The 20,944-nt window shown below is 42.7% G+C and overlaps 1 protein-coding gene across 10 annotated transcripts in view; it reads right to left on the bottom strand.

The window, feature by feature from the left end:
* Positions 1-20,944, bottom strand: part of Fmnl2 (formin like 2) — a 296,835-nt gene that overhangs the window by 32,794 nt on the left and 243,097 nt on the right. For all 10 annotated transcript variants that reach the window (XM_037204787.1, XM_028875642.2, XM_037204788.1 and 7 more), the window contains one exon: positions 4,117-4,191. In XM_037204787.1, the coding sequence (XP_037060682.1) occupies positions 4,117-4,191 (75 nt within the window). The remainder of the gene's footprint in view (positions 1-4,116; positions 4,192-20,944) is intronic.

The raw sequence follows: 20,944 nt of genomic DNA, 5'->3' as shown, positions 1-20,944 counted from the left end.
ATGAAATTTCCAAGGGGTTAAACCGGCTGCACGTGCTTTCTCCCAATTTAAGCATGTCCAGAACATGCACTTCATTTCACAAGTCTCAGTTTATACCAATTCCTTTTTCTTTAACGTCAGCAAATCTTAAAAAAAAAAAAAAAAAAAAATTGTATTTTTTAACTAAAGAAATCAAAGAGGTACCTAACAAGACACTACTTCACAGTCACTTAGAATGGCTATAATTTTTAAAATGTATATGATATTGGCAAAAGAACCAGCCCTCACCCATTGCTAGTGAGAATGTAAAATGATGCAGTCACTTTGAAAACACAAGTGACTCAAAATGTTAAGTGTGTGCCTTATGGCTTAACAATTCAATTATCTAAGAGAAATCTGTTCACATAAAAATAAAAAATTGTAGACCAATATTCATAATACCATATATACCAACCAACTATGGAAAAACACACAATGCCCATCACTTGATGAATAAACAAAAGGAAGTGTAATCATATGATGGAATATTCTGTGACAAGTACAATTAAGTACTGATACATGTTACAACATGGATGAACTTGGGACCATCATGGTAAAGGGAAAAAGGCCAGGGAAAAAGGACCACCCCTGGTATAATTTCACCCATATCAAATGTGCAGAGCACCCAAACTATAGAGATTAAAAGTAGATAGCAGATACTTAAGGTTGAAGCGTAGAGCACGTGGGATATGATTTTTAATGCCACAGGGATTCTTAAAGGGATGAACATGGTTATAATTGGACTGTGAATGGTTAACACACACCAAATCATAAACTTTCCATGGGTGAAGTAGATGGTATGTTAATCTAATTTCAAGAAAGCTGTTCTTAAAAAAATATATAGGTATACAGAGCAAAGTACAAATTACTGCAGAGATATAGATCATATAAAATATGAAAATTAATACAAAAAAATAACATTCAAATCATGCTGAACCTCACTACAAGGTAATTACTTCAGTAAATTCACTTTGAGCTCTGTCTTACCAAAGGCTAGTAACTAATCCTACATACATCTTCTCATGCAATTTCCCAACTGCTAGATCATAAACATTTTGGTGTCGTGCTTTCTCCCAAAGGCTGGCCCTAAGACCTGTCTCAGGAAAAAGTCCATTCTCAGTTTAATAAATAAAGGAATGGATTTCAGCAGCCCCATACTGTTTTCAACACTGACAGTCTATTGCCGGGAACAATGCCTTACTCATGTTTGCTCTCTACAGCGTGATCCAGCAGAGGCTTTGGCAAGAAGGGAAAACAATCGGGGACCAGATTCACAAGCCTTTGGGAAACCACTTACTGCCACCCCCCACCCCAACTCCCTGGGAATCAAACTCGGTCTCAGGCACATTAGGGAAGTCCTTGACCTCTGAGCTTTATTCCCAGCCCTCCCCATTTCTTTTAACTTTTTTGTTGTTGCTTTTATTGAACTAATTCTTTTTAAAATATGCTACTGAAATAATTAATGTGAATTTTCAACTTTACACATTCTAGAATCACCTGGAATTTGGTTTTGTTTGTTTGTTTTTTAGATTTATTTATTAAGTGTAGTGTTCTTCTTGCATGTATGCCTGCAGACCAGAAGAGAGCACCAGGTCTCATTGTAGATGGTTGTGAGCCACCATATTGTTGCTGGGAATTGAACTCAGGAACTCTGGAAGGACAGCCAGTGATCTTAACCTCTGAGCCATCTCTCCAGCCCAGGAAGAAGGTCTTAATGAAGGTCTATGTACATTGGGTCAGTCTGTGGGCACCTCTGTGGGGGATTGTCTTGATTAACTGATATGGAAAGATCTAGCCTACTCTAGGTGGTACCATTCCCTAGACAGTGGTCTTGAACTGTATATGAGTAGAGACATCAATGTGAAAACAAGCAAGCAAATAAGAAAGCAGGCATTCATCCCTGTTCAAATATTATTGATGTGATGTGATGTGATGTGATGTGATGTGATGTGATGTGATGTGATGTGATGTGATGTGATGTGATGACCAGCTGGCTCAGGATACTGCTGTGGTGACAGTATCCTGACAGTATCCTACAATGACAGCTTGTGACCTGGAATTGCAAGTCAGATAAACCACTTCCTTCCCTAGTTGCTTTCTATCAGGTCCTTTCATCACAGCAACACGAGAACTAGAACAGTTATATACTAGATAGCTTTGAAATGCAGAAATTCTCTTAGTGGAAAAGGGACCCTCCTAGAATTTTCTGAGAAAGCAGTTTAGGTTCTCTAGCTAAACAAACTTAAAAAAGAAAAAAAGTCAGTTTTTTTCCAGTTCTTTTCACCTATTTAAAAATAAAAACACACAGAAAAAAGTCTCATACTATATTAAAGGAATTTATATCATTTAATATGGGGAATATATTGTTTGGGAAACTGGGAAATTCCATGGAAATCCCATGAAAGTTTATCAAAAGCCTCATTTTCTGGAAAGAAATAGCTAGACTGTTACATTTTTCCTTGTTGCTTCTGAAATCAAGTCTAAATGGTCTGCTGAGTTTCATGATAGCCTATGGGCCAAGCATAGTATACAAGAATGATAACTTGAGTCCCACAGCACACTGCACACTGTGGCCTGGGAACAAGGCCCTTAGAACCTGGACACAGGAGAAAGTAAAGTGCCAGGCAATGGGTTCCAGTGCGTATGCAAATGGCACAAGTGTTGTAAGGGACTTAAGGAAACCCAAATGACCAGGTCAGCAGCGGAGGGAGGGGGCAATGCACATCACAGCAATTCGCAGAGAGGGGAATTCAGGTTATACCACAGCGGCAGGGGCTCCTTGGCTGTAGGAGCTAATAGCCAACAGGGAGGGCCTAAATACAGTCAATATAGTTGGGTACTTTTAGTTTAAAAAAAGACCAGACTTCTATTTTCATGTACTCTATCCAAAGATTTTCATGGAAGAAATGATTGTGTGAATAAGTGCACACGCCTTGCATAGGCTGGCCTCAGCCTTGGCTCTACCAGAACACCTCTGGAGAAGCCATGGGCAAGAAGCTAGCCATGAGCCAGTGCCCAAGGACAGTCACACACCTATCAACAACTTCAGCATCACTCACTCTAATGTCCCTCCAAATCCTAATAACAAGCACTCAAAAGTCATTGTAAGTGACACTTGTTTTACCATTTAACATTTTTAAAAATAATTTTAAAAGCAAATATCACATCTAACGGAACAGAAAAGCTCTCTAAAGGATTTTACCTTCCTGATTTTAGAAGAAGCTGAGGCTAACATGCACACAAACCTGAAGTCCAAGGAACCAGTTCTCACATGATAGAACTAAAGTGTGTCAAGCGTTATAGTCACTGCTGTGATTCAAATGAAAACATGATTTAGCTTCCAAAGCACAGGGTTTGCATGCAGCAACTGTTAGGATACCTAGTCTAGGGGCAAGTGATCCAGAGAAGGCACTCCTGGGTCCAGAAGTCTCCTAGGAAGACTGACCTAGGTCGAAGCCTGTAGGTGGGGCTGCACTGGAAAGCAATGGCTCGGGACACCTCAGGAGCAGTTCTGTCTTGAGCCCTGAATGAGGACTGAGGCGGAGTTCAAAAGTGCTGAACCGCCCTCAGGTGTCTTTCTAAGGACTTCAGGGCTCCTGCAGAGCCACAGGCTCCTGACTGTGCTCCAGACAGAGCAGGAAGGAAGCCACAAAGAAGAGGGGCCATCAGCACTGGGTCCACTCAAGCCAATGGTCAACTCAGCAGAGCCAAGCTCTTCAGTCTCTGAGCACGTGGTCTAGAGAGGGCACCGACAGAGGTCAAGAGCAAAAGGTCAGGGTTTTTTTATGTAGCACTGCTGGCAACTCAGCTGGGTAGCTGTAGGCACTCACACCAGGTCCTGACTTCCTTTACCCAACTGCATGACTTTCCCTTTTGTCTGCTATAAATTATTAGCACTTCTGTCCTTTAATCAAATGAGTAAAACTTGAAAGAGCACCACAAAGGGAGCATACAGATAAAGGAAAACATTCTATAGAAGATTATTGAGCTCATTTTCCTGTTCTTTGTAGTGTGTCGATCTGAGTGTGGCATGTGTTTTCTGGGAGAAAGTGCTGAAATTGAGTTTGCATTGTTGAATGTAGTACCAAGATAACTCACCATAAAATCTATGTTATTATCTTCATTTCTGAAATGTTCCATCAACTTCTCAAAGCGCTGCTTTTCTCCACAGACCTGAAAGACACATTGTTATCATGCATATGACATTACAAACATAAGCATTCCAAAACTAGCTACAGAAATTTTAGTACTAACCATTACTTTCAGAATATTTTTTCTCTCCCCTTTATACACTCCTTACTTTTCTTCAAAGCCAGCTGCTAGCTAGCAAATGGAGGCATGAAGCAGCCCAGACATGGGTCCTTGGTGTCTTTTGCAGATGGTCTGGATGTTACCACATGTGTTCTTCGGTCAGGGTCTTGCTCTTCCCCAAGGTTTTTAGTGTGTATCCATAATAGAGTTCACAGTCAAAAACTGGCTATAGATTTCCTACATTACCAAAGTACACTTCAGAAGAGATGCTAAAAGATTTAAATAATTTGGTATTTAAACTCCTTGTAAGGAAAACTGACCATACTCTTAGGTCTGTCTCGAATAATTTGAGCGCATGACACTGTTGCATAATTACAACACAGTGATTACAGGACAAAAAGAACACCCTGGGAACGGTTCTTCTTCATCCATTCATTGAAGGTGGATATAGAAATTTACAGTGATTTATGAAGTTGTACCCTGCCAGCCTGAATCACATACATTTTAGCTCAAATTAATGTTTCCTTTGAGCATGTGAAAGAAACAGGCAAAGTACTCAAAACTCTAGGGTACCAGGGTGTGGTACATGTACACGAACATTAAAGACAGGCAGTAAAAACAGTCAAACGTTTATATCCAAATAATACCTCTCTGAAGACTCCCTCACAAAATCAAGGATGAGTCTTAATTCTGACATTGTCTTTGGGTAGTTTTGCTGAAACCAAACCCTATACCTACTAGCTAATTCATTCTGCCTTCTGAGAGTATTTACTTGAACTATATACATGCCAAATTAGGCTACACATGTTAATGAGCACATACTCTGATTTCATTTGTAATCCTAGGGCTATCTAGACAAACCCTCAAGAATTCTCCTAAATTGGCATTTCATGGTGTAATGATGTAGCCATTTACTTCCGTCGTGGCAAATCCTATGTGGACTATAGACAACTGGGAATGAGAACGTTCAGAGATAGGAATGCCATCTGTTTACTTCTCTTACATCTTCAGAATCAAGAACAATACTTAGTGTGTTAGAAGGTCTCAATAGTTGTCGAATTGTACTGAAGAGAAGATAATACAACGAATTTTATCAACATACCCTTTACAAAGGGTAACGACAGGCTTACTGCTGTTTGCCATCACATTTTACAAGAACAGACCGTCAGAGGGGACCACAGACAAGAGTCTGAAGTGGATCTTTAGAAGAGGCTCCTGGGCCAGCAGTGATTCTGGGGAAGTCCAGGTGAACAGCCTTCACCCTTCACATCTTAACAAGACTAAGGCTTGCAAAACAGATCAGAGTTTACAGGATTCGGATCACTACTCCCCATTTACTTGGAACTGCCTACGGTAGTTTGAAAGAAAATGGCCCCCAAAGAGTGATAATATTAGGAGGTGTGGCCTTATTGGAGGAAGTGTGTCACTATGGAGGTGGGCTTTGGTGTCTCATACATGCATAAGATACCAGCCAGTGTATGAGACCACTTCCTATTGCCTGTGCAAGATGAAGAACTCTCAGCTACCACGAACCATGGTAGAGAACCACCTCCCCAGCACCATGTCTGCCTGCACATCACCATGCCCACCATGATGATAATGGGCTGAACCTCTGAACTGTAAGCCACCACCTCAGCTTTGTTTCCTTTATTAAGAACTGCCACGGTCATGGTGTCTCTTCGCACCCTAACTAACTAACACACAGAAGGAAGCAGGCAAAAGTACCTTGCCTAAATACTGCCATTTTGACTTCAGACTCCATTTTACCTGCAGGGTGAGATAAAAGTTCAGGGTCCCAAGCTCTAGGGGAGCTGAGAACTTTCCAATGGCTAACCAAACTCCTGCCTAAACCATAGAAATGGTCGTTATGCATCTTTAATTCTCTAGAAACATTATGGCTGTTCCTAACAACAGAAAGAACAAATAAATCTGATTGATTGGACTAAAAGGCTTGCATTGTATGTCTGTTGATAATGATGGAACACACAAGGAAAGTCCCTAATCTTTGATTCCTGATTGGTGAAAGTTGTAACTATAACTTGGCAACAAATACATGAATTTTGTGCTTATAAACCCTGCTTCTGCCCCTGATTGGAGCTGTCAGGAGAAACGAGGCTCCTGAGTCCTTGTGCTGCAGCCCTGATCGATGAGTGACCCACTTGTGTGGTAATTTATTAAAATCTTTGGAACCCCTAAGTATTGTTTCTCTCCTTGCTTGTGGTGCATAATGCACTGGGTATAACAGCACTGCCTTAAAAAAGTTCTGAAGACAGAGGAACACTGTGGCCTCACTGGAGGAAAGAGAGGAGTCTCCAACAGGGAGTAATCTAATGTCAATTATGCCTTGTCCCTGGAGAGTCTAACTCAACAGTTCCACTGGGGTGGAGTGACAGTTGCAAGCATCATTTTAAAAGCCCATGGAGGCTGGAGCAGGGGCTCAGTGGTTAAGAGCACTCGCTGCTCTTACGGCAGAGTACCAGGCTTCCATTCCCAGCCACCCCATGGAAACTCACAACCACGTGTAACTTCTGGCCTTTGTGGATAATGTGCACACATGAGCACATTGACACAGCACATAAATCAACACGAATGGTTAAAAAGAAAAAAATATCATTAAAGGGACAATGGTTCCTTGTGATGCTGTGGATAGGCTGAGGACAGAGATCTAAGCCCAGATGGCCTGCCCTACATCCAGCTGGCCCCTCCAGAGAGTGTAGGTCAAGGTCCGGGAAGCCAGCAGTGTGAACCAGCGATGTGAACCAGTGGTGTGAACCAGCGGTGTGAACTACAGGCAGTGCAGATGCTGCTCCCCCAACTGTGTCATCAGCATGTCTGCCCTTGCACGGTTGAGGGAAATACCCAAGCCTTGCCATGGAAAGGGTCCTATTTACAACCTGCACATTCCAGCAGAGTCCCCAACATTCCAAGTTTATTCTCAGGAGAGTGCTCTGCTTAGGTCTGATGTTGGGAGGATGGAAATGGCAGTAATGAGGCCATCTTAGAAGGGAACAGCTCCCTGATCTCCTAAGAAGTAGACAGTGATTCATGCTTATGGTGATATTTTATTTGTACTGAAATGTGATTTTAATTGTATGTTAATAAATAAAGTTGCCCTGGGGTCAGAGCTATTAGAGCCATAGCAAGAGCGTGGTGGTTAGAAGAGCTAGGTAGATTTCTGTGTGTTCATGGATACAGCCAGTATTGGAGACATACGCCTTTAAGACCTGGAGGGCGGTACTTACAGGCAGTGACGAGGCAGTCATGTGGTTGGGTTTACAACCAATGAGAAGGCAGAACAGAAAGACTTTTTAAAGACAGACAAACAGGAAGAAGCTCTCTCTCAGGGAAGCTAGGAGCACTGCAGGAGGTAAGATTTTAGCTCTGAGCTCTGACCTCTCGGCTTTCTCTTTTACATTGGCTCTGTGTCTCTTATTTTAATAAGATGATTGGTTACATCTACACATGCTCTGTTGAGCATACAGGCATGCAGTAAATTAGAGGCGGCAGCAGCCACTGGGACAGTGAGAAGACAATTCAAGAAGGGCAAAGCCTTTCAAATCAAAGAACGTTAGGAAGTTGAAAAGGCGACTTGACAATCTGACTCCTTTAATTTATTAATGAGTGTGACACTCAGGTAAGATCCAATAGTCCTAGGAAAGGTCAACGGAGCAGCAAACCAAGTCCCTACCGGATAGCCTGAGCACTCACTCCCACAGATCTCAAAGTGCTCCGATAGATATATTGCATTGAAGATAACACTTTACAGGGCTAGAGAGGTGGCTCAGTGGTTAGGAGAGCTTGCTGCTCTTACAGAGCACCCAAGTTCTATTCAAGGACCAAGATTGGGTGGCTCACAAACACCTGTAAACTCCAGCTCCAAGGAATCTCACCCCCTTTTATGATCTCCACAGGCATTCACATACATATATCTTCTTCTTCCTTCCTTCCTTCCTTCCTTCCTTCCTTCCTTCCTTCCTTCCTTCCTTCCTTCCTTCCTTCCTTCTTCCTTCCTTTTTCTTTCTCTCTCTCTCTCTCTCTCTCTCTCTCTCTCTCTCTCTCTCTCTCACACACACACACACACACACACACTTTTTAAAGTCATAAAATAGAGTTTGAAAGACAATTCTTGAATCTCTCCAGAATTATGACAACAATATAATTGCACAATATAAAAGCACAACTATTAACTACTGCAGGATTACACTCGGGTGTCTAACACTTGACGCATGTATACCCGTGAGCTGGCTAGTGTTCTGTCAACTTGAGACCAGCTGGAGTCATCGCGAAGAGGGAACCTCAAATGGGAAACTACCTCCATCAGACTGCCTGCGGGGCATTTTCTTGATTAATAATTGATGTGGTGCTCTTGGTCCATTAGTGGGCGGTGCTACCCATGGGCAGGTGGCCTTGAGTTGTATGAGAAAGCGGGCAGAGCAACACGGTAGGTGGTGTTCCTCCATGACATCTTCAGTTTCTGCTCTAGGTTCCTACCTAGAGATCTTGCCCTGACTTCCGTCACAATGGGAGTATGCACTGAGAGTACTAAACTGAAGGAACTCTTTCATCTCCAAGTTGTTTTCAGTCATGTTGTTTTATCACAACAACCCAATAAAAACCCTAACTAAGACTACCAATATCTCCGATAGTCCTTCTAAAAAGAGCAGGTTCCTGGGCTCTAAATCGGGACTTGACTGAGGCCCTGCACTGAAGAGACTGGCAGTCTGTGCCTTTTAAAGCATTCAAGGGGTTCTGGGCCAGTTTTGGGGAACCAGTGGCTCATGTACTCATATACTGATTAAATCTCCAGCTCTCTTGACTGCCAGTTAGAGCTCAAATAGCTAAACCATCAATTCAATCCATTCAACTTGCACTTGACCAACATCAAGAAGGCTGAGTTACTGTCTCTGGGAATCACGGGGAACTGGGATCTATCTGAGGTACAAGGCATCATTGCACTGTGGTAACACACAAATAATCATGGATTCCATCTGGGGTATTAGAGAGAATGGATTTTACATGGCAGAAGAAAGGAAGAATAGACAGCAATAAGACAAATTACACATGAGTAGTTAATGCAAAGAGATTCTTGTGGTCACTGTGAAGAGACACCATGACCAACTCAACTCCTATAAAAGCATTCAATTGAGGGCTTGCTTAGAGTTTCATTTAGTTCATTATCATCATGGTGGGGAGCATGGCAGCAGGCAGGAAGGCACTGGAACAGTAGCTGAGATGTACATCCTGATCCATAGACAGAGAAAGTGAGACTCTGGCCTTGGCATGGGGTGTTTGTTTGTTTTGTTTTGTTTGGCTTGGTTTTTGAGATAGGGTTTCTCTGTGAAACAGTCCTGGCTATCATGGAACTCACTGTGTAGACCAGGCTGGCCTCAAACTCACAGAGATCTGCCTGCCTCTGCCTCCTGAGTGCTGGGATTAAAGGCATGTGCCACCATGGCCCAGCTGCATGGGCTTTTGAAACCTCAAAGCTCACCCCCAGTGACATACTTCCTCCAACAAGGTCACTCAGACTCCTACAAGACGCCACACCTACTAAACCTGTAATCCTTTCAAACAATTCCACTCAAAGATCCACCTGTCCTACCTCCTAAGTGCTAGGATAAAGATGTGTAGCTTTGGGGGCCATTCTTATTCAAACCACAACAGAAACAATAGTAAATTTTATGGTAAAGATGCCCCCCAAAGCATTGTGGTATCCTGGTATATACAACAGAAATGGATACTAAAAAGAGCTTTGAATGTTTGTCTTTAGAATACTTCATTCTGTCAGCAAAGAAATCCAGGTCAAGAACATGAGTGCTGTGAAACAGATAAGCATGTCCAAAACTAATGAATTTAATACCTTCCTATTTATAGCTGCTTGGTGAATATGCACGATGTCATGCCACTGACATGGATAGGAAACCATGAAACTCCTGCATGCTCAGATTCAGACTGTTCCTATACCACGCCTCAGTAATGAATTCAAGTGATACTCTCCTACACCGATCCCTAGGAAGCAGAGCCTCCTTCACTTCTGCTGTGGGAGAAGAAGCATGCAAACCAGACGCACGTGTGTGTCTGTGTGATAGGAGCAGTCATTAAACAAGTGTAGTTCACAATCCCACAGGAAGTAGGAAGGTGTGTGTGGGAAGAGTGGTAAATGCTGTGTCCCACATCAAAGTGAAGTTGTGTTCCTTAGCACGATGCTCACATCTGGACCACCCTACATACTGGGTCAAAATGAGACCAACATGGTTGAAAGAGCAAACCTCTTCTCTGCTTTGAACTGGCCTAGTTAGAGAAAACTGGTGAAAGAACAAGATGTTGGTTTCCCACTATTTTCAGCATTTGTACGTCGGCCATCAGGAGAATGATAGGAGTCATCAAAACATATGGCTAAAGGCCACCAAGATGGTTGAGCAATAAAGCACTTGCCACACAAGCCTGATGACTGGAGATCAAACCCCAGAACCCACATGAAGGTGGAAGGGGGGAACTGTCTCCATGAAGTCGTCCTCAGACTTCCACATGTGTGCCGTAAGACCTGGACTCACACACAGTCCTATACATGCAGAAATGTACAAAGCATATGCCTACACCAGAAGCATATCTACACACAGATGTGACTACTAAACCTGTAATCCTTTCAAACAGTTCCACTCAAAGATCCACCTGTCCTACCTCCTAAGTGCTAGGATAAAGACGTGTAGCTTTGGGGGCCATTCTTATTCAATTCAATGTGCATGCCATGTATCACAGAATAAAATTTCCATCTGCCCACAAGACCTACATAATGTAAGATGCAAAAACACTTAAGTTGAAAAAGTTATTCCAGGGGCCAGCAAGATGGCTCAGCAGGTAAAGGTGCTTGCTGCCAAACCTAACAATCTGAGTTCAATCCCCAAGCTCTACACTATAGAAAGAGGATTGTCTTCTGACCTCCAGTTATATGCTATGGTACACATATCCATAATCATGTGTACGGACATACATACACACACACACACACACACACACACACACACACACACACACACAAATAAATGTAATTCTTGTTTGATTTAAAGTACATTGTTGTAGCTAAAATTTGATAATCCTGACCTTTTTTTTTTTTAAGAAGGTCTCTCTACACAGCCCTGAATGGACTGGAACTCACTCTGTAGCCCAGGCTGGCCTAGAACTCAGAGATCTGCCCACATCTGCCTATCGAGTGCTGGGATTAAAGGCATGTGCCACAAAAACTGGCACCATTCCTGACTTCCACATTCACTATATTGCTGGTTCCTCCCCCGGCTTTGGCTCAATTCTCCGCACCCACGGGAAGGACCTGGGGAGGCAGGATTATATGGAGAGCCTCTAGGGGCTTCAGAAGGACCGGCTAAACAGACTTCAAAGGAGCTCTCCTGTGCACTGTGCTAGTCCACCAGGAATTAGATGGTCCCTGCTAGGAGTGGGACCACCAGGAATCAAGTAAATAAGTAGACAAACTACAGCCTACACACCTGAGAAGCAAGTGCTCTGCTATGAACTAAGGGGCATTTTCATTACAAATCACTGTGTGGTGGTTTCACTGAGAATGGTCCCCATGGGCTCATAAATTTGAATGTTTGGTTCCCAGTTGGTGGACTGTTTAGGAAGGATTAACAGGTGTGGTCTTGTTGGAGGAGATGTGTCACTGCAGGTTAGGTTTCAAAAGCCCATGCCATGCCTAATCTTCTTTCTTCTCTTCTCTTCTCTTCTCTTCTCTTCTCTTCTCTTCTCTTCTCTTCTCCTCCTCCTCCCTCCTTCTCCTCTCTCTCTCTCTCTCTCTCTCTCTCTCTCTCTCTCTCTCTCTCTCTCTCTCTCCCTCTCTCTCTCTGCCTCTCTGTCACTCTCTGTCTGTCTGTCTCTCTGTCTCTGCCTCTCTCTGTCTCTCTCTGTCTCTCAGCTAAGGCTCCAGCACCATGCCTGTCTACCTGCAACTATGCTCCCTGCCATGATGATCATGGACTAAACCTCTGAAAATGTAAACAAGCCCCTAATTAAATGCTTTCTTTTATAAGTTGCCTTGGCCGTGGTGTCTCTTCACTGCAATAGAATAGTAACCAAGACACTGACCAATCAAGCCAATGTGAATAAATTCATCAACCTAAATTAACATAGTGATATGAACATGTTTATCCTCCAACTTCAGACCATAGACTTTAATCTGCTAATGCAGTCACTGGCCACCCACACTTGTGGGATCCTGCCTAACATAGCTGCCCCTCTTTGTATCTTTTTTTTTTTTTTTCATTTTTCTTTATTAAGAAATTTTCTACTCACTCTACATACCACCCACAGATCCCAGCTCCTCCCCTCTTTGTATCTTTAAACTCTAACACTGCTGGGAGTGAGGTGCTGTGAGGACAGAAATGGGGCATCTCTGTCACATTAAATAAGATCTTTAGCTGGGCGGTGGTGGCGCACACCTTTAATCCCAGCACTCGGGAAGCAGAGCCAGGCGGATCTCTGTGAGTTCAAGGCCAGCCTGGGCTACCAAGTGAGTTCCAGGAAACGTGCAAAGCTACGCAGGGAAACCTGGTTTCAAAAAACAAAAAACAAAGAGAGAGAGAGAGAGAGAGAGAGAGAGAGAGAGAGAGAGAGAGAGAGAGAGAGAGAGAGAGAGAGAGAGATCTTTAAACCTGGGCCATACAGCGACTGCTCTGTTAGTTCAGGCAATTAATTTTCATATCTTTGAAGTTATAGATTGTACTGCTGGCTTTCAGGCCATGCTTTATGAAAACACGGGGGTAGAGGCAGCAAGATGATTCCGGGGGTAAAGGCACTTTGCTGTCAAGGCTGAATACCTGAGCTCAATTCCCAGAACCTACATCGTGGAGAGAACCAATTCCTACAAGTTGTCCTCCAACCTACGCACACACAACGGGGGTCCGGGGGATAAAATGTAAAAATAAAGAAAATAAGAATTATAGAACAATTAATGATAAAGAAGCCATAAAGATTACAGGGCTATAGCGGACTCCCAAACTCAGGGGAGTGGTAGAAATCAAGCACTCATGGGCAAGGCTTTGCAAATCCCTCTCATGTGGGTCTACTGCCTTCTCCTGGGCAGCACACTGGGATCTTGGGACAGGGGGAAAAACATCTGACTTAGAGTGTTCAAGCATTAAGGCCCAACTCTAGCTCAGCCCAGCTGGTTCTCTTCCACTGGGGAAGCAGATAAATCCTGCCTCGCTCAGATAAGGCAGCCTCTCCCATGGGAAGTTGAGACAGCCTCACTAATGAGAAACAAGCAAAAGCGTAATCCTGGCCCAAGCCACCACCCTTTTCTTCAGCGTCTGCTAAAGGCATTTCTGAAAGACTCCAAAACATGTGCAGTAACCCAGGGATCTGGATGCCAAGGACTGTGGTCTAAACTATCGTTAAAGATGGGGAGGAGTCTAGGGATGATTTCCCTGGAGGCTCATAATGGAGAGAAGGCATCACTATAATAATAAACAGAATTGTCTTGCCAGTCAGATGTGAACTCCTAGACTATCTGTGCGGGTACCCATCTCCCCCCCACACACACACACACACTACAGCCTGCTAAGGGCCTGACTGTAAATGCTTCTGAGTTAGTTCTATAAATTTAAGGGACCCTCGCTTAAGTGTTTCCTTCTCGCCCTGTTGCCTGGCATCTGCCTCAATACTTTCTTTCTCTCTTGCCACAGTAAGTGATCTGCAGGGCTCCCTGCAGGAAAGCATCACGGAGAGGCAACCTCTGTTATGCCTGATTGGACGCCCCTTTTGGGCCTGCTAGAGAACAGAAGTTCCATTTTCTTCTTCAATGCCTCATGAAGCAAATAATTATTTTATAGTTATTTTTAGCTGAAAAGCATCTTTCACCTTCTCTTGCAAACACCCACAGTCTGATGGTTACTGACCCTTAGTGCCCAACAAAACCACTGTTCTAAGGTGTTCTGAAGCTGCCAGGACTTTTTCCTTCACACATAGACTCCAAATGGCTGTTGTGATAGAAGCAGACCCCTCACTGGACCTCCTGGAGGCTCCTTGGAATTTAAGAAATAAATGCTCTTACTGGAACTCTTCAAAATGGAACAACTTCACCCCAACAAAATAAAAATGGAGTCTACAGTGTTGTCAGCCTTCTTAGTGAAGCATAGGTCTGTCTTGGCTGCAGAGACACTGGAAGGAGAAGCTGATGTTTAACTAATACTAAACACTCCTGTGAAAACTTCAGTCTTTTCCAGATGTTTCCAAACATCCAGATGTTCAGAGGCAGACACCTAAAGCATCCAGAACTAATTTCTATGTGTGCATTTTACTGTGCTACATCAAAAATCTTGGCAGAAGAAGGGCTAGGGACATCTCTAAAGACTGACACATCACAACTTAAATGAGAAGCCTATGTCACACGCTCCTGCAGAGAGTGCACGAGCATCCACAGATAAACACCACATCATAGATGATTTAGCTTAGAAGTATGCCCAGTATCCAACTGGATCTCTTTGGTTTCAACGAGGCCTAAGTGTTGTCCTCTCTTCATTTCGTTATGCACTCATCAGGCGCGTCCTCCGAGCACACCCCAGTCAGGTCGGGCAGGGTTGGAGGAGCACACGGCAATCTTTCGTGGTGGCTGCATGCCCTGTCAACCATAGCAGCGCACATCATGGGTCTGGAGCAGCACTTTGAGCACAGACTCTGAGACCCAGGGTGACACTGCATACTCTCCCCACACTCAATTCCCCACAAATTCAATCCAACAAACATTAACCATGGATTCAGAGCCCTTGACTACAAAGACCTGATGTTAGGTTGGCCAAATATCTCAGACCAACAACATGAAAATGCTTGAAGGTAATTCCACAATGGCTCCCATCTCACCTTTCTCCTACATGCTTCCATACACTCACTGGACTTTAATCAGCGAATCTTGCTCTTAGCCAAATGGATCCCCTTCTAGCCAATGGATAATGGATTTGGGCAGCGGTTCTTCAAAATGGTTTGTGAGCATCAAGGACTCTGTGGGCCTTTTATAGCATCTGTGAGTGTTTTCAAATGACCACTAAATATTGCTGCAAAATTACAAATTAAGGTACAAGACAGGCAAGGGGGTTTGGGCACACTGTGTGCAAAGTCAGTAACATGGCTTCTGATCCACCTGTAACCAGCGTTTAAAATGCATTGCTGGTCCCATACTAGTGAAGAAGAATACTGATGACTACTACATGATGCTATTAAAATACTTCATGCTCTAGCTCTGTATTTGTATAGGGCTGGATTTTCTTCTCCCACTTCAACAAAAACACAAGTGACTATATGCAAAAGTGGATTTAAGAATTGTACCTTTTGCTGGACAGTGCTGTTGGCACATGCTTTTAATCCCAGTTGAGGTAGGTGGATCTAATGAGTTTGAGGTCAGCATGTTCTACAGAGTGAGTAGAATGAGGTCAGCATGTTCTACATGCTGAGTTCTACAGCCAGGGCTACACAAAGAAACCCTGTCTCGAAAAACCAAAACCAACCAACCAAACAAACAAACAAACCAACTAATAAATAAACAGTTGTACCCTTTATTAAGATATGATTTTGGGACGTTTTGTTTTGTTTTGTTTTGTTTCCCAAGACAGGCCGTCTCTATGACCTTGCTTTGTAGACTATGTGGGCTCAAACTGAGAACTACCTAACTCTGCCCCCTATTCCTGGGATTAAAAGTGTGTACCACCATGTTTGGTTTATTAAGCTAGATTTTAAAAGATACAGAAACTTACCGAACAGTATGAGTGTTACAAACTGAACTGTCCCTTGCCCAAATGTGTATATTGATACTCAATGTGACTGTTTGTAGATAAAGAGTTTACAAACCAATTTATGAGTTAATTACATTATGAGTGCAGCTGAATGAAGTCCTATAGTATACAATGTTTTAATCCCCCAGGATTGTAAGAAGAAATGGGGAATCTTTTTCAACATGAGGTCATTGGGGAAGGTGTGAAGGCCAGAAAGTGAGTACTCCCAAAACCCAGCTAACTATATACTGGCACCCTTGTCTCAGGTTTCCAGTCTACAGAATAATGGAGAAATGATTTTTTGCTTTATCAGGCATCCAGATTATGGTATTTGTAAATTAACTTGAGATGAATGAAATATCCCATTTTCACAGATTTTAAATGATTCTATACAGTCTATCATTATAATCTAATTTTTATTTTGTTATTTTTCTTTTTTATGTATATGAGTGCTTTGCCTGCAGGCATGTCTATGTACCATGTATGTATCTGGTGCTGAAAGATGTCAGAAAAGGGAATTAGATCCCATGAAATTGGAATTACTGACAGTTGTGAGCTTCTATGTGAGTGTTAGGAATCAAACCTGGATCCTCTGGAAGAGGAGTCAGTGCTCTTAGCCACTGATCCATGTCTCCAGCCCCTATTTGTTATTTTTTCATGAGATACATGTACCAAAAATTTCTTTGTAATTTATAAAATGTTAAATATCAAAGCATGATCTGCATTTAAAAGATCCGTTGGGGTTCTTAGCATTTTAAAAAATCATCTCACTGTGTAGTCTAGTTTGGCCCCAAACTTAAGGTTCTCCTGCCTCTCCCAAGTGCTGGATATAGTTATGCATCATGATACAATCCTCTTTGAGGTTTGTTTGCTTGGTAGAGACAGGGTTTTGTACATGCTAGGCAAGATTCTAGTAATTTATGCCACTTCTCCAGTCCAAGAGAGGAGTTGCATTTTTTCAAGCTTTATTTGTTTAGGTAGGAGGTTGTTTGTGTTTGTTTGGTTTTTGAGACTGTATCCCAGACTAGCCTTGAACTAGAGGCAAGAATAACCCTAAATTCCTGATCCTCCTGTCTCCACCTCCCAAGTATTAGAATTACATGTAAGTGCCACCACACCCAGACTATGGAGTGCTACAGAGAGAGCCCAGGACTTGGTGTATGTTAAGCAAGCACTCTATAAATTGATCTACAGCCTCAGCCACCCATGATATGCATTATTAAAACCCAAACCTGAAAGAGAAAATAAATGGACAATCAGTGATACGATTTCTTGCCAAAGTCAGAATCAATCACACTATATGAAGAACTCCTGAGTCTGTTCTGTCTCCAGGAAGATGAAGCCACATCACTGACATTGCTAGAGCTTCCTTCTACAGAAAGGAACCCTTCTCCACAGCTCGAATGTTTACCAAGACCAAGTACAACCCCACAACCCCTGGTTGTTTGAAATGTGTGCACCCATATCACATGGAGGCTCATGACAAGACTGGATATTCTTTGCCCAAAGTTTAGATTTCCAAGCAAGAAAATGAGACCATACAGAAATAACTCTTCCCCATGTGGGAGATACAGGACTCACATTCCCAGTTTGGAGACTCAGACTCAGTCAAGCTTTGTCCTGGGAGGCTTGACACGTTACACGTCAAGAGTCAAAACCAAATATGCAAGGAACAAAGAGAGAATCATCTTTACTAACGCACTAACTGTATCCCTGACACCCACACGCAGGAAGCACTACTTACTCGATTTACACCTATTCCTGGAAACAACCTCAAAATGGAAATACAGTGCTGCTCTTGGTAGCATACCAGCAAACCTGGGAAACCACATGTACAGCTGGTGCATTACGGATGAGGAAGGAGCCCTCGTCTTCCACAGCCAAACAAAACAGAGCCTGCAGCTCGTGTAACCATGATTGGCTATCCCCACCCTCAGTGACGCAGAGCCCAGGGGTAAGAGCTGTAAAAGACTTCCACTTCAAGACCAGTGACTGCTGGAGTTCAGTCAGGAACTGCTAGGCCATTTTCTTCTACTGAGTGTCTTTCAATTATGAATGAAAACTAAGTAGGACTATGCCCTTGGCAGAGTGATTCACCGAATGAGAGAGTTGGGGAGGAGACTCAAGTCCCGTTGTCAGGGAAGAATAAATGGATGTTGAACTACTGTGGGTAGAGCAGAATTGGGAGTGTAGTAGGCGGTGGGGCAGGAGTGACATGTTGAGTTTAAATAAGGCCTGCAAAGCTCAGTCATTCAACAGCTACACCAGCCAGCAACGCTTCCACAGAGAAGCCCTCATTAGTGGCAGGACTAACAGCACACTCGGCAGGCCCAGCTCATGTTTGCTGGGATAGAGAGCAGAGACTTTAGATGAGACTCATTGCTCCTCGCTGTGACCCAGGCCAGAGTGGACAGAAAGGAGAACTGGGAAAGCTCATCAGTACAGTTTGCTGTAGGAGGAATGTGGTGTGCCCCCCAAAGGTACATATGCTAAAGGCTTGGCGCCTAGAAGGTATGATTAGGAGGCACTGTGGACTTACAAGTAGGGCCTAAGGGTAGCTCTCAGTTCATTGTGGGTAGCCCCAAAGAGGAATGCAGGAAGCTGGCCCTTTCCAGTCCTCACTGAGTTCACAGCATAAACGGTTTGCTATCCTATGTGCTCCTACCATGATAGATGGGACTCACCAGGGACCCAAAGCAATAGGCTCACCTGATCTTGGACTAAAATTTCCAGGAGCATGAATGAAAAGAAATCTATTTCTCTTTATAATTGTGTCTCATCTTTCATTATCATAACATGAAGCTGAGTAACACCAGCATAAACCATGTGATCTACTTTAAACTGTGTTACAAGGCTCACACCTAGCCTTGGCTATGTGACTTCTGTTGTCTTTAAATCAAAGCACCTATTATAACATGATCTTGGCTAGATTTTATGGCCGCAGTCAAAGAGGCACTGAACTCTTTAGAACTATTATACTTACAGCATGCACAACAAAATTTCATATAGAATCATAAATTATGGAATTGGTTGACTACAGGAGACATCTGAATTCCAGAACTTAGAAAATAGGAAGTGTCTAAGTTCCTGACCACACTCTCTCTTACTAGGCGGTGTTCTATAAAATGGGCCCCAGATATATTCCTGATTTAGGCATGTATTCTGACTTACATTTCCAATCTCTTTGTTCTTAGAATTTTCTCCACCAAATCAAGTCCCTTTTTTAATTTAATTTTATTGGGAATGGAGGTTTGAGACAGGGTTTCTCTATGTAACAGCCTTTGAAGACCAAGCGGGCCTCAAACTCACAGAGATCCACCTGCCTCTGCCTCCTGCATGCTGAGATTAAAAGTGTACATCACCACCACCCAGCTAAATCCTTTTTCTTTTTTTCCCCAAATAATCCTGCTCAAAAGGCACCACCTCTCTCATTGGGCCTACAAACAGCTCAGTCTACCCTGAATTTTACTAGTAATTTAACCCACCCCAAGAATCCACCTCATCTGTAACCGTTCCTATCATGCTTGCTTTTCAGTGGGAAAATGGAAGAAAACATGTGCAAACCTGTTTAGAAAGTGCTTAGATCATGACAACATGTCATGTCAGACTGGCTCCAAACCCAGAGTTGAGTGGTGACAACCCCAGCGGAGAAGCTTAGAATGAGGGCAGGCCCACTTACACGGAACCTCCGTTCCTATTCCTTACTCACAGGATATACCCAGGAATTAACAATAGGCATTATCCTGGTGGCATTAAGTAAACAATATATAATCAAATTTTAATGACAGAAAACATTCTAGTATTTTCTCTACTTTGAACTACGTATAAGCCTTTTTCATATACAAGACAGATTTACTGATACTCACAATAGAGGAGAGGATGAAACAGAATCAACAACTGTGTTCAAGTCTTCGTTCCAAAAATTACTATTCATGATTATGAAAGAAAGCATGAGACAAAACCCTGAGATATTTACTTTAGACCTCACATACATAAAAACCTGCTTGTGTTTCATAAATGTTTCAATTCCAAATGAAATTGCAGCTTGATTCAAAGGTTAACTACCTAGCATTTTGGGTTTAATTATAATAAAGAATTGAAAATAAGTAATTATTCTTTAAGTCTGGAAACTCTCTCTCTTACTGCTGAACTTGGTGCACATTTACTCTTTATCTAAATCCCTATTACAGTCAGTCCTGCCTTTACCAAGGCAAAGAAACTGTGTGGGACACCTACCCTGCCTTTTACTGTCTCTACATGCTAAGAAATAAATATGCTGGCTCAACCACTCTCTAGACATTCCCATGACCTGAGTTTGTTTAGCAGTTCTCAAGGAAAGGGTGGTGAGCACAGATGTTACATGAAGAATAACCAAGCATCTCTAGGAAAGAAAACTAGATGCATAAAATGTAAACAGGGGACTGTCCAGCCATACAGCAGAAACCAAGACACCGACCGATAGGAGCAGAACATCTCGTCACTTGCTTTTTTAGAGTTTTACTGCTGTCCACACAGCATCTTTATGTGATTATGCATATATTAACACATATACATAAGTACACACAAATGTGACTTATCTTACCCTTCTTCCCAGATAACATGTCTACCCTCCCAGAACTATGCTAGAGCTATGACTGAACCTAACCAATGGAGCACTTAGCACTAGACCCTCAAACCATTAAAACAACTGTCTGCTTACAAATCTGATGACACAAATTTTTTCTATTTTCACATAATAGAAACTACCTTGAAAAGCAGCTAGAACGAATCTGAAATGCTAAGTCTCTGGACAGCAATTCTATTTCTTTTGAGGTATGGTCTCGTGGCGTCTAGACTAGCTTCAAGCTCACTGAAGCTTCAAATGACCTAACCTCTTGCTTCTGTCCCCCAAGTGCTAGAAC

This window comes from Peromyscus leucopus, chromosome 4 (assembly GCF_004664715.2).
Source record: "Peromyscus leucopus breed LL Stock chromosome 4, UCI_PerLeu_2.1, whole genome shotgun sequence".
Taxonomy (NCBI): Eukaryota; Metazoa; Chordata; class Mammalia; order Rodentia; family Cricetidae; genus Peromyscus; species Peromyscus leucopus.
The sequence above is the reverse complement of the archived record's forward strand: the minus strand, read 5'-3'. Positions and strand labels throughout refer to the sequence as shown.